This window comes from Panicum virgatum, chromosome 9N, assembly GCF_016808335.1.
Source record: "Panicum virgatum strain AP13 chromosome 9N, P.virgatum_v5, whole genome shotgun sequence".
Taxonomy (NCBI): domain Eukaryota; kingdom Viridiplantae; phylum Streptophyta; class Magnoliopsida; order Poales; family Poaceae; genus Panicum; species Panicum virgatum.
This window is the reverse complement of record NC_053153.1, coordinates 439967-454371: the sequence shown is the minus strand read 5'-3', so window position 1 is coordinate 454371 and position 14405 is coordinate 439967. Positions and strand designations below refer to the sequence as shown.

The 14405-nt window shown below is 47.6% G+C and overlaps 1 protein-coding gene across 2 annotated transcripts; it reads left to right on the top strand.

Moving 5' to 3' along the window:
- The first annotated feature begins 12219 nt into the window (after positions 1-12219).
- Positions 12220-14386, top strand: LOC120687434 (cytokinin riboside 5'-monophosphate phosphoribohydrolase LOG3-like). Of its 2 annotated transcripts, none has more exons than XM_039969435.1 (3): positions 12220-12635; positions 12857-13151; positions 13725-14386. In XM_039969435.1, the coding sequence occupies exons 1-3, from the start codon at positions 12489-12491 to the stop codon at positions 14081-14083; spliced, it is 801 nt and encodes a 266-aa protein (XP_039825369.1). In that variant the 5' UTR covers positions 12220-12488; the 3' UTR covers positions 14084-14386. The 2 variants fall into 2 exon arrangements, with proteins under 2 accessions (XP_039825369.1, XP_039825368.1); XM_039969434.1 differs by having other exon boundaries at positions 12238-12635; positions 12857-13085; positions 13755-14386.
- The last annotated feature ends 19 nt before the right edge of the window (positions 14387-14405 follow it).

Here is a 14405-nt window from a genome sequence, read left to right as displayed (position 1 = left end):
TCACACTCTAGGAAGTTCCCTACAAATATCTAATTCTAGAAAATTCTAAATTTTACCATGACAAGAAAATATCCAAGCTTCTTGTCTTCTTATGATTCTTGTGGAACATTCTAGAACCTTGTCATGGTGAACAAAATTATGTCATGGTTTATCCTTATTTTTATAGAACCTTCTAGAAGTTTGCATTATAAATTTCAACACTCTCCCTTAATCGTGATGAAAACTGGGATGTTACAAACCTACCCCACTTAGGTTGAATCTCGTCCCCGAGATTCAGCTTCACCACTAAAGAGACTGGAAAACTCGGCTCGGAGCGCGTCTTCTCTCTCCCAAGTTGCTTCTGCTTCCGAATGCCTGCTCCACTGAACTCAGCAAATCTTGACTTCTGAGTTGCGAGTTCTTCGCGTCACAGTGTCCAGAATCTTTACTGGTACCTCTTGATATCTGAAATCATCCTGCAGGTCGCTTGTCTCTGGGGCCACTTGTTCTTCTGGTACTCGCAGGCACTTTCTGAGTTGGGACACATGGAATACATCATGTACATCTGACATCTCTGCGTGCAACTGAAGCTTATAGGCTACCGCTCCCACTTTCTTGATAATTGGGAAAGGTCCAATATAACGTGGAGCCAACTTTCCTCGTACCTGGAATCTGCGTGTGCCGCGAATTGGGGAAACTTTAAGGTACACATAGTCTCCAACTTCGAAGCTGAGAGTACGTCTTCTTTTATCGGCATAACTTTTCTGGCGGGATTGAGCTGCCTTTAGATTCTCTCTGATTTCTGCTATCTTGTCTTCTGCTTCTTTAATAAAATCTGGGCCCTCAATAATGCGGTCACCGACTTCGGTCCACACGAGAGGTGTGCGACACTTCCTCCCGTAGAGGGCTTCAAACGGCGACATCTTTAAGCTTGACTGGTAGCTGTTGTTGTAAGAGAACTCTACATATGGCAAACTGTCTTCCCAATTTTTGCCATAAGTAAGAACACAGGCTCTTAGCATGTCTTCAAGGATCTGATTGACTCTTTCAGTCTGGCCATCAGTCTGAGGATGATAGGCTGAACTGAAGTCCAACTTTGTACCAAGTGCTTCATGTAACCTGCTCCAGAATCTCGAAGTGAACTGGGTGCCTCTATCTGACACAATCCTCTTAGGTACTCTATGCAACTTCACAATACGCTCAATATATAATTTGGCTAATTTATCACCTCCATAAGTGGTACGCACTGGGATGAAGTGTGCCACTTTAGTGAGTCGGTCAACAATCACCCAAACTGAGTCATGACCGCTCTGGGTTCTTGGTAGACCGGTGATAAAATCCATACTAACTTCATCCCACTTCCATACTGGGATCGGCAACGGCTGGAGTAATCCACTGGGCTTCTGATGCTCTGCCTTGACTCTTTTGCACACATCACAATGAGCGACGAATCGAGCGATATCCCCCTTCATACCATTCCACCAATACTTCTCCTTAAGGTCCAGGTACATTTTCGTAGCGCCGGGGTGAATAGAATATGCTGAGTTATGGGCTTCATCCAAGATGGTCTTGCGGAAATGACCTTGCTTAGGCACACATAATCTCTTCTTGAACCACAAGACTCCATCTTTATCTACTCTGAAATCTGGGGCTTTGCCTTCACTGTTGCGACCTTTAATCCATACCAATCTTTTATCCTACATCTGAGCTTCCTTTATCTGGTCATCCAAGACGGGATGGACACTAAGGTTATAGTTGCAAGAGCGGCGTACCACCCTTAGGTTCAACTTCCTCATTTCTTCACTCAGCTCTGGGGCTTGTGTGACTAAGTGATGGCAATATGCTTTACGACTGAGCGCATCAGCCACCACATTAGCCTTTCCAGGGTGGTAATGAATTTCCAAATCATAGTCTTTGATCAACTCCAACCATCTTCTCTGTCTAAGGTTGAGGTCTGACTGGGTGAAAATGTACTTCAGGCTCTTGTGATCCGTGTAGATTTCACACTTATTCCCAATCAGATAATGTTTCCAAATCTTGAGGGAATGCACTACTGCGGCTAATTCCAAGTCATGGGTGGGGTAGTTCTGCTCATGTGTTCTCAACTGTCTTGAGGCATAAGCTACAACCTTCTTGCATAAGCACACAACCCAATCCTTGTCGGGATGCGTCGCAATAAACGACAAAGCTCTTCTGATTATCTGGCAAGACTAGCACTGGGGCAGAAGTTAGTCGCCTCTTCAACTCTTGAAAGCTTCTCTCGCAAGCTTCAGACCAGACAAACTTCGTGTCCTTCCGGAGTAACTCGGTCATAGGCCGGGCTATCTTAGAGAAACCTTCGATGAATCTCCGGTAATAGCCGGCTAATCCCAAGAAACTCCTGATCTCCGAGGCTGAGGTTGGTTGCTTCCATTCTAATACTGCCTTGACCTTTTCTGGGTCCACTTCAACACCTTCAGCTGTTAAGACATGACCCAGAAAACTGACTCTTTGCAACCAGAATTCACACTTACTAAACTTGGCATACAACTGGTGTTTTCTAAGCTTTCCCAGCACAATTCTGAGATGTTGTCCACGCTCCTCAGCACTCTTAGAGTAGATCAGTATGTCGTCTATGAATACCACGACAAACCGATCTAACTCCTCCATAAACACCTTATTCATGAGGGTCATGAAAAAGGCAGGGGCATTGGTCAGACCAAAAGGCATCACTGTGAACTCATACTGGCCATAACGGGTCCTGAAGGCTGTCTTAGATATGTCCTCTTGTCGCACTCTGAGCTGATGATAACCTGACCTCAGATCTATCTTGGAGAAGAACTTAGCTCCCTTCAGCTGATCAAACAGGTCATCAATCCGAGGCAGAGGATACTTGTTCTTGATGGTGACTGCATTCAGATCACGGTAGTCCACACAAAGTCTCATGCTTCCATCTTTCTTCTTCACAAAGAGCACTGGAGCTCCCCAAGGAGAAGTAGCAGGTCTAATAAATCCCTTTTGTTGAAGTTCCTCAAGCTGCTTCTTCAACTCGACAAGATCTGGGGCTGCTAACCGATAAGCATTCTTTGCTATAGGCTTGGTTCCAGGAACTAAGTCAATAGTGAACTCTACATCTCTTTCTGGAGGCATACCGGGTAATTCATCTGGGAACACATCTGCGAACTCCCGAACTACTGGCACATCTTCCGGGGATTCTGCTTGGATGTGGTTCACCATGGAGTCTAATAGGCCAGGCTGGATTTGGCATGTGACTGTTAACCCTTGGCGGTTGGTGACTGTCACTGCTCTCTCTGCACAGGCTATGTTTCCGCGGTGCTTGGTGAGCCAGTCCATACCGAGTATGACATCTATCCCTTTGGAAGTAAGGACTACTAGGTCGGCAAGGAATGCTACCCCACTTAGGTTTATAGGGATATCTAAGACACCTAAGTGGCAAGTTATATGACCTCCAGGGGAACGGGTCATTAGTGGCCTCTTAAGGGCTATAGTAGGTATATCATGCTTTTCCACAAAGTGGGAGGATATAAAGGAATGCGATGCTCCAGAATCAAAAAGCACTGAGGCTAGAGCTGATTGGACCAGAAACTCACCGAGAATCACTCCTGGTGCATCCTCTGCTTCTTCAGCATTCACATGATTCACTTTTGTCTTGCCGAAGGACTATTGCTGGCTCTTAGCTGGTGTTGCACGGTTGGCTCCAGTCGGCTGCTTTGGTCCTTGAACAGAGTTGGAGAAAATAGAAGGAGCGGGCTGATTGAGATACGGACAGTTGGCCTTGTAGTGTCCGGCTTCGCGGCAGTGGAAACAGGTCTTCACATTGGTCACTTGACTTCCACCCGACGGTTGGGTGCGTAAGGTATTCTGGGTCTTCATAACAGGAGCTGATTGAGTGGGCTTCTGGAAAGAACCGGGGTGCGCTTTGAATGAAAAGGCACCCTGGCTCCTTGGGCCTGAGTGAGCCGGATACTGTGTCCTCTGGAACTTCTCCAACTGCTGGGGCTTCTTGCTTTCAAACCGACGTTTGCGCTCACTGAGTTCTGCCTTCCTATTTCTCTCAGTGGTGATAGCCCTGTTGATCATAGCATTAAAATCACTGTGGGTGGTGACTTCAACCAAGGTCCTGATTTCAGGGTTAAGCCCATCAAGAAAAGCTTCTTGCTTCTTCTCGTCATCATTGATATCTTCTGGTGCATAACGAGACAGCTCTGTGAACATATGAAGATACTCTGTCACAGTCATACCACCTTGACGAAGCTTTCTGAACTCATCCCTCTTGAGCTTCATAACACTGCTGGGAATGTGATGTTCTCTGAAGATCTTGACAAAGTCAGCCCATACCATCTCGTTGGCGTTTTCATTTATTTCCCGGTAACTCTGCCACCAAGCAAGGGCTAGTCCCTTTAACTGCTGTACTGCGAGCAAAACCTTGTCTCTATCATCTGCATGGACCACTTCAAGCTTCATTTCAATTTCTCGTAGCCAATCATCTGCCTCAATAGGGTTATCAGATCCTCCAAACTTAGGTGGCTGCAGGCGGTTGAAATCTGCAATTCTACTGCCATTGCCATTATGATGCATTGCAGGTCTATTGTTGCCAGGATTGCCTTGAGCTTGTGCTGTGAGAGTGGTCACAAGAACTTGGAGGAGTTGGTTCTGCTGCTGCAGTATGGCTGCTAGATCAATGGGTGCTGGGGCACGGGGAGGTGGCGGCGGTAGGTGTCCATTTTCTGGTGCTTCTGGGGCTACATTCAGAGGGGCTTGGTTTCTCGGGTTGACCTCGTCACCATCTTCCTGGGCATGGAGTCCCTGGACTCGGCTCGAACGACGAGACATCTACGGTCAAGGAGGGCAAGATTAGGTGACTCCCCAAGTATATTGCTGGGGTAGATTTGTATAATAGCACACAACACAAACGAATCATTCAAGCACCACACAAGCATTCATTCAAACAAGCAGGGATACATGACACGACGGATTACAATAACGCGGCTCGACTTTTAAGGGTCGGCCGGGACGACTCGACTACTGAACCCTACAACACGGTCTTCGGGGTCACTGTTTCCGGGATCTCGGGGAGATGCAGGAGGCGTGGGCGGCACTGATTCACAAATCCTCCTGCGCGGTTGGGACGAGGAACATAGCGGAATTCCCTCTAGGATTGGCGGCTCCGCGGCGGTCCTGGGATGGCGTTCCTTGCGCTTGGCACGGTCCACTAGGTAGACACCCCTAAGGAGCTAACTGTGGCGATCTGCCTGCTCCCTAAGGTTCTCTTCGGCCACGGCAATGCGGCTTTCAGCTTCGGCTGCTCGGGCTTCTGCCTGGGCTACGGCCAGTTTAGCCCTACGCCAACGGGACTCCGCTCCCTCAGCACGCTGGATTAAATCTCTCACACGCTGATGCAGTTGGTCCCACAAATCATCGAGGCTAAGCAAATAGCCAGACATAGCGACAACTGTGGGGTTCTTCTCTGTCCCTGCGGGGCTCTCCAGGTTGCGGATCCTCGCCGCCCAAGCAGGACGGCTACGATCCAGCGGTGGAAAGTACTTCATGGGGGTGGAACCCAAGTGCCATTCAAACATCTGGCACAGGTACCGCAGCGCCTTGCGAGCTGCAAGTTGAATGGTGTCAGGCATACGGGCTCCAGTGGCGGTGATGCTCCAGGGTTGCATCTCTAAGTACTTATCACTGGCACCAATATGGATAGTGACCTCACAGCTTTCGGTGCCATGCTCCACGAACTCGCGACCCACGTACTCCGGTCGTTCCGGAATACCAAGTCGCACGGTGGCAGCATAAAGCACTCTGGGGAATCCATCTTCGTTGATGCAGTAGGTGGTGGTCCAATCATCAGCCATCTGATTTTCAAGGGTAATGTTAGCATAACAACGATAAAGTTTAAGGAGTAACATATTTTCAAGGATTGACCATCCTAGGGCTCCAACGGTCATCGTTTACTACCGGTTCGCGTCCTACAGCCAAACATGGCTCTGATACCACCTGAAGCGCCCCGACCCGAAGATCAAGGCTAAACCATGTATTAATTACCGAATAAGATCTCCGGCATAATACATGTTACATCAAGTGTAGTCCAGAGTCATACAGAGCTTTATTTAACACGTACATGAGGAGTAAAGTGACAACACAAAGCTACACAGAACAACCATAGGATAACAACTAGCATAGCGACATGCAGGACTAGCTCTTCATCCATCACGGCTCCACTCGATCAGCTTGGGTGCGGACACGATCTACTCGTAGTCTTCTGGCACAAAGTCAGGATCCTCTGGAGAAAAATCAACAGGGGTGAGTACAAAAGTACTCAGCAAGCTCCACCTCGCCCTACGGGAGGGGAAATGACATGCACGACGCACATTGAGCACAATGCATTAGCAATGCAACTAATGGTATGCAACACCTTCCCAACACAACCCACAATAGGTAGCTCACTAGCTGTTAGGACCACACCGTAGCCTGCCCATACCGTGGGCACGGACCATTCGAATGGATTATACACTCTGCAGAGGTCGTACACTGTACCCACACGCTCGGCTGCCCGAACGGACAACCGACATAGCCGACACCCAGGCGTGGTCACGCCCCAGCCCGGCCGCACAACCCTCGGGCCCTGACCCCAATGGTCTATACCCGTAAACCATCCCTGCGACCGTCAGGCTAACCAGTGGGATTAGGCTAAGTCCGGCCCATACCGGAACCTGTGGTCGTACTAAAGTAAGCTAGGTGAGATGTCAAAACAACTCGGTCCTTATGGTTCACCAGGGCAGCAACCATCCCTCAACATATCAACTCGAGCCTACCACCACGGTAGCACTCACCTGCCAGTCTACCACCACGGTAGCGCCGGCTCCAGCATACCCAGCTGCCCTGGTCTCAGCCGGATCCCTTCGTATCCTATTCTCAGTTCTGGATATGCATGACTACTCAGATGCATGCATGAGCACACTCAATCACTCAAGTACGGGTATATGTAATCGATCCTAGACCTAGGCTACAGCTAAACGTCCTCACATGGATGCAACCGCTCACGTAGGGGTCGATGAAACTTGCCTTCGCTTGCGTACGCGTCGGCAGCGGCGGCTTCCTGCTCGCGGTACGGGTCTTCTGGCTCCTTGGCAGGCTCCTCCTCGGTCACTCCGTGATCTACGGGCGAGAACGGCACAACCGGAAAACAAACACAAGCAAGCAATAAGCTCAAATGGAGATGAAAATAGGAGGAATAGATAATATATGATTTGGGGAGAGTTTAGGAAAAAGAGTTTCGTGAAAAGGAGTTGATATGAAGGAGATATTGAGTTTACAATATTGATTGGTAGAATGATTTGGATTAAGTGCTCACGGCCTAGGGGTGTTTTGGGCCTTTATTAGTGGAGTTAATGGTCGGGGGAGCTGCCTGCCATCTCACCTTGGCGCGGAACAGCTCGAGGAAGAGGGTCAACTGTTGGAGCTTTGTCTCGTGAGTGAGCTGGGCTCGGGAGGAGTGGTTCAGCTGGCGGAGCGAAGCGGCTCGGTGTGCTTGGCTGGTGACGGGGCTCGTCACGGCCTTGCTCCTTTTATAGGCGAGGAGAGCAGCAGCGGCGTCGCGCAAGGACGGGCGACGGCGTGGGCTGCGGCAGCTCGTCGTCAACGCGAACAGTGGGCGAGGTGGGGACGCGGGAGTGGGCGGCACGGCGTGATGCCGGCGGCACTGAGCAGTCCCGTCGTGGGGCCGGCGTGTCGCGCGTGCGCGAGCGAGAGCGAGCGGGTGAGGCGGTTCGGCGGGAAAAATCTCGGCCGGCACTGTGCGTGGCGACCCCGATTTATGGCGAGGTGGGTGCTGCCATGACGGGTCATTTCAAGGTCAATGGTGTGGGTACTCTGTGGCTTCCAGGGAATGATAAAGTTATGGCAAAGGAGGTGGGCGCTGTCGTGATTGTCTGGGAATTATGGCATGGTACGGTGACTCGAGAGGCTTTTATGGAGAGGAGATGATTTTTGTCGTGGGTGCAAGCATGCGTATGCTGGTTACTGGAGGGAAGGAATGTACTAACGCAAGGCAAGAGTATAAAATAGTTTGCCTAGTAATTATGTAATACATCGTATAACGTTAGTATTATTTCACGTTACTAGTTTAATTGTAACATAAGTTTTATTTTAGTGATTGTTGGAAATTGAGGTGGCCCTACTAAGTTGAGGATCTACATCAACTCACTTCACAGTCGGTCAGCTTCTAGTTACTTAGTGTACCGGGTCCTTTTGACGGCAGAGCCGCCTTTTGCTTTCGGGAGGCAGAGCCTACCAACAGATGAAGCTGGCTTCCGGGTGGCAGAGCCAACCTTCGATGAAGCCCAGACCCTTTTGTGATCCCGGGTGGCAGAGCCAACCTTCGATGGATCACAACTTATACACTAAGTACTTAAATTTAACCGGGAGACTAGCACTTATAAAGACGCTTACCTTATTGAAGCAACAAAGGAACACACACCTAGCACACTCTACCTATGCTCACTTCTACCATGCCCTTGGATGTGTGTGGGATGGAGTGGAGTAGTATGGCATGGCAAGGGGTGGCACCCTCCTTATATAGGCACCCATACCCTCTTGGATGAGTGACACTTGTCACACTCTAGGAAGTTCCCTACAAATATCTAATTCTAGAAAATTCTAAATTTTACCATGATAAGAAAATATCCAAGCTTCTTGTCTTCTTATGATTCTTGTGGAACATTCTAGAACCTTGTCATGGTGAACAAAATTATGTCATGGTTTATCCTTATTTTTATAGAACCTTCTAGAAGTTTGCATTATAAATTTCAACACTCTCCCTTAATCGTGATGAAAACTGGGATGTTACAGTGGAGCTTGGGGCGCGTCCCCGGCCGAGGTTTCTTCAACGACGATATCGTTCCAGCCTTCGTGTTGGACGGCAACTGCGGCTCACTAAAGCTTTCAGGCGATGGAGCTCCTTCAGATCGCGGTGGCGGCGTTTCCTTCCGGCGTCGGAGTTGGGAAGGGAAAGGGACCAGGGACTTAGTTGCAATTTTCTTTTCTCTCGAGGTCCTTTTTGTAAAGTTAGGGGGGACAGCTGTACTCTGTATCCTTATACGTACTTGTACTGGTATGTGTACGTTTCCTTAACCATAATACAGGTATGTTGTTCAAAAAAAAAAGACAAAAGAATTTAGCATCCACAAATCTATCTATCTACTCCATTAACAATCTACTAGCTAGGTGGCAGTCACCATGAATACCTATTAATAAATAGTTATAAAGACGCTTACGGTGGTTTGGCGTAGCCACAATCAATCATTTCTACTCTGCAAAAAGAAATATGTAAAAAACGTCAAAAAAAACTTTTAGAAACACAGTACATACACAGAATAGAATCATATATCCCAAACTGCAGTAGTACGTAGCCCTTGTTCAGATGCGTAAAAAGGAAGCTGTAAAGTTGTTGACGCGAAATGATCACACATCAAAGTTCGAGAGCCCCGTACGTCAAGTTCAGACTGCATTTGATTCAAACCAAGACGTGACAGTCAATTTGACTCGTACATTGACAAGAAAATAGCAAACAGTCAAATACGAGAGCGTATTGGCTGGATTTTCGAATAACTCTCACGCGTCGTATCGGCAAGACTCTACCGATACAAAAAATGACAGCAGATCAGGTATAAAAAGCGTATTAGCAGGGTCCCACCCATTAGGGAATCCTGTCATGAAGCCTCCCTGTGCATGTGTGGCCATTGGTGTAGAGCTTGCAAACACAGGGGCGAACTGAGGCGGCACTGTCGTACCAATCGGCTGTAAAACTCCAATACTTCCCTCTGCCTGAGTCTGAGGGTTAATTGGAGGCACTGCATTAGCCGATCCGGTAGGGGCGAAGATAATCTGACTAGCCTGCTGATGGGCCGGTCCCACAAAACCTTACAATCCCTCTCTCTTGTAGTGTCCTCAACACAGCGTTGTGAACAGAATTGGCCATGGTCGAAAAGTGGTTTATAAAAGCATGTCCGACCACTTGATTCACCATATGCGCCATCCTATCCTCTTTCTGTGCCTCATCATAGGGTGGGAGAGTAGGAAAATCGAACTTCTTGATTACATCTCCACTCCTGTTTGTACTGAAAGATAGAAGACACCGCTTCTCATAAGCGTCAGTAGCTGTCTTGAGTTCTGCCTTCTGTTCATCCTTCAATTTGTCATTGTCGACCGGAATTTAATTTTCTTCTGTAACCTTGTCCTTGGACATGTTGATTCTTTTGGTCCCACCGGACGTGCCAAAAGATGTGTTGACGCGAAATGATCACACACCAAAGCCCGAGAGCCCCGTACGCCAAGCTCGAACTGCACTTGATTCAAACCAAGGCGTGCCAATCAATTTGACATGTAAATTGACAAGGAAACAGCAAACAGTTAAATACGAGAGTGTATCGGCTGGATTTCCGAATTACTCTCACGCGTCGTATCAGCAAGGCTCTACCGATACAGAAAACGACAGCAGATCGGGGATAAAAAGCGTATATTAAAAGTGATTTATAGGGAATCGGCAAGAAGCTGTCAATACCGTTATGCAACTAGACGGCTAGATCTAAAATCGACACGTGCCAGATAACAATGCGCAAACCCACGAATGTATGGATCTGAACAAAGCAAAGCTTGTAACCGATCTAATCATCTTTACAAGGTTTATCATGAGAACCAGAGAGCTTACAGCCGATTAAATAGATTACTAAGCCGGGTAAATTGTGAATAGATCTAAACGAGAAAACAGCAAAACGCCCGAGATCAAAGCTTAGATAAATTCGATAACTTTTGAATAGATCTGAACGAAGCCACAGCAATGCGCTCGGAAGCTAAAGCTCAGATTTACTCGGTAAACGAAAACTTACCAGCAAATCAAGTCGCTCGAATGTGAGACGTCCTTGATCAGCTTGAAAGAACTCGCGAAAAAGAAAAAGATGACGAAGTCGCCGACGGAAAAGTAAATTGCAAGTAGAGTAAAGTTTTGTTGGTTGGATGTGTATCAATCTTCTACAATGACCGGTGGCTCATATTTATACTCCACGCTAACAAAGTCATAACCGATCACGGCAAATATGATTCTAACTTAAAAAATAAAATCTACTCCTAAATAGAATTTTCCTTGCCAAACCGAAGCTAAAATATCCGGTTAACTCTGACTTCCTTCGATCAACAGGATTTCCATCGGCGATGTACGATCACCCTGTCAAATCCACCGCTTCTGCCCAAGTAGAATCTTTTCTCCTTCGCAACACTCAACCTTGACACATGTTAAAATCTAGTGTCAACAAAAGTACTGTAGCACTTTGTTTGTATTTTGTAATTATTGTCCGGTCATGGGTTAATTAGGCTCAAAAGATTCTTCTCGCAAATTATAGACGAACTGTGTAATTAGTTATTTTGTTTAGCTATATTTAATACTTTATGTATGCCTTCAAAGATTTGATGTGATGTGAAATCTTGTAAAAGTTTAAAGGGAACTAAACAAGGCGTAATTGTGACAGCACAATCATATATCTCGTAGGCTGTATCAGCGACAAATTAACACCCTACCCAGACTGCATGCAGTACGTTTTCGTCAAAATTTAACTTATAATAACTACTCTCAAGTGGGAGAGGATGACGACGGCGGCATTAATTAGCTAGCTTATTAGAGCTGCTGCTGCTGCTCCTCCTCCTCCAAGCAAATAAAATTAAACACACACACACCTACATGTGTCATCCGTGACGTCCTACATATATGGTTGAGTTGAGTTTAGTGAGTGATTGATTGATTGATCTGGTCAGCGTATGTAGTAATTAGTGTGTTGAGTGCGTTGCATATACTAAGTGTATGGCTCGTAAACAGGTGAGGTGATTGAGATTGAGAGGATTATACATATTAGAGGAGTAGCGAGCGAGCGTACGGGATGATCGCACGTAGCACTAGCTAGCACGTCTCTCTCTCTCATGGTGATTTGTCATGGTGTTACCTACATTAGTCCTGTGTCATAGCCATACTTGTTCCTTCCATAACAATTAATTAGAGGGAAAGACGAATGGAAAGCGCGTTACCAGTTTTGGCCCGACTCTGAATCTGAATCTCACTCTTGACTCCGCCATCCAATCCATCCATCCATCCATCCATCCGCGTGTCAGCATTGAGATGGATGGATGCATGGATTATTCTATATACTAGCTACACATGCCTAAATAAAATGCCTCGCGTCTTTCTTTCTTTCTCTCAACGTCTGAATGACTGACGTTTGATGAGAGTCACAAATAGTAGAGGACGACAAGAAATCAGCAGCAGCTCAACCAGTCCAGCGGACCAGTAATCCAGTAGTACGATAGAGCCGCACGTGTCTGCGGTATGAGAGGAGCACAAGGAGCCTTGCTTTCCTTGCCTGCCTGCCAGCTTCCATCCATCCTATCTATATATCCTCCAATTCAATTCTTCCTTGCTTCGTTCATCCTCCTCCGTCCTATCCGGGAGGAAAGGAGCTACGTAGATGGAGCAGCCGCAGGTGGTGCCGGCGGCGAACAAGAACAAGTCGTCATCGTCTTGTCGGTTCCGGCGGGTGTGCGTCTTCTGCGGTAGCAGCCCCGGGAAGAAGGCGGCCTACCAGCTCGCCGCCGTCCAGCTCGGCCACCACCTGGTGCGTACGCCGCCCCTCAATTTCTGAGTTGGTTGGTTTGGTTTGTTTGTTCCGCTGCTATTGCTAGCTGCTGCTGCTGCCAAGGGGAGAAAGAAAAGGCAAGGAAAGAGGGGGATCGAGAAAGGGCCAATGGATGGATAGCTTGCTTTTGCTTCGGGACAGGACCAATCAATCCATCATCAATCAATCATTCGCTGCTGGCTTGTGCATGCTGTGTGCAGGTGGAGCGCGGCATCGACCTGGTGTACGGCGGCGGCAGCGTCGGGCTGATGGGTCTCGTCTCCCGCACCGTCCACAACGGCGGCGGCCACGTGCTGGGGATCGTGCCCAAGGCCGTGCTGCCGCGGGAGCTCATCGGCGACACGCCGGGGGAGCTCAAGGACGTGTCCGGGATGCACCAGCGGAAGGCCGAGATGGCGCGCAATTCCGACGCCTTCATCGCGCTCCCGGGTACACTCTACGCTGCCTGCTTGCGTTGGATTGGATTGGATTGGATCCTGGCATCATCCTCCTGCTGCTGGTGGTGGTGGTGGATGTAATGAAATAATGAATGGTCCTGCCTGCTGCAGCAGCAGATGCAATGCTGGTGACCAGTCATCCATGACAGGGACTCCCATCCCATCCTATCGGTCCCCTATTAGGCTATTACTCCTCTCTCTTTTTAAAGCCCGTTTAGTTGCAAAAAATTTTCACCCAAAAATTTTCAACTCCACTTTGAATACATGTATGAAGCACTAAATATAATTAAATAATAAAACTAATTATACAGTTAGGATGTACACGACGAGACGAATCTTTCGAGCATAATTAGTGCATGATTAGCCATAAGTGCTATAGTAACCCGCATGTGCTAATGATGCGGTCAAAAGCCTCAAAAGATTCGTCTCGCGGTTTCCAAGTGAGTTATGAAATTAGTTTTTTAATTAATGTCCGAAAAACCCTCCCGACATCTGATCAAAGTCTCGATTTGACATCCAATTTTTTTTATTTTTGCAACTAAACGGGCTCTTACTGCTGCTACCTCCGTTCCAAATTTGGACCAGTTCATTTTGGTACCAAAACGAAAACGAGACCTACAATTTGCAGTAGCTGATGACTATATATATATATGGTTATTAGGTGGCTACGGCACTCTGGAGGAGCTCCTTGAGGTGATCACCTGGGCTCAGCTGGGCATCCACAACAAGCCGGTGGGCCTGCTCAACGTCGACGGCTACTACGACTCGCTGCTCTCCTTCGTCGACAAGGCCGTCGAGGAAGGCTTCGTCACCCCCGCCGCGCGCCACATCGTCGTCGCCGCCCGCACGCCCCACGACCTGCTCGCCAAGCTCGAGGACTACGTGCCCGTGCACGACGCAGCCTCGCCCAAGCTCACCTGGGAGATGGACCAGATCATCAAGTCATCATCCGACACCAATAATAACATCTCATCATACTTCTCACGCTAGCAAGCTGCAAGCCTATTGCTGTGCTTAATTTGCTATTCATTCACAACAAACAACAACAACAACATTAATTATATTGGATTGTTCTTAATTTGCTAATCATTACTACTAATCTAGCTAGCTTCAACAGCTCAGGACACTAGCTACATGCAGCATGTAGATAGACAGTCAACCCTCACTTCATTTTCTTGCTTCTTAATTTATATATTATCTTTCTCCATCTCTGTAAATACATAATACACTTACGGTACTATTATTGCTGTGCTGTAATATAATGTTATTGCATTTGTTCCGGCTTGCCTTCAATATAGTTCTACAAATTACT

Coding starts and splice junctions, on each gene's coding strand:
- LOC120687434 (XM_039969435.1), top strand. CDS start 12,489: ATGGAGCAGCCGCAGGTGGTGCCGGCGGCGAACAAGAACAAGTCGTCA. Junction 12,636..12,856: donor TCCAGCTCGGCCACCACCTG/GTGCGTACGCCG, acceptor TGCTGTGTGCAG/GTGGAGCGCGGCATCGACCT. Junction 13,152..13,724: donor CCTGGCATCATCCTCCTGCT/GCTGGTGGTGGT, acceptor AATTTGCAGTAG/CTGATGACTATATATATATA.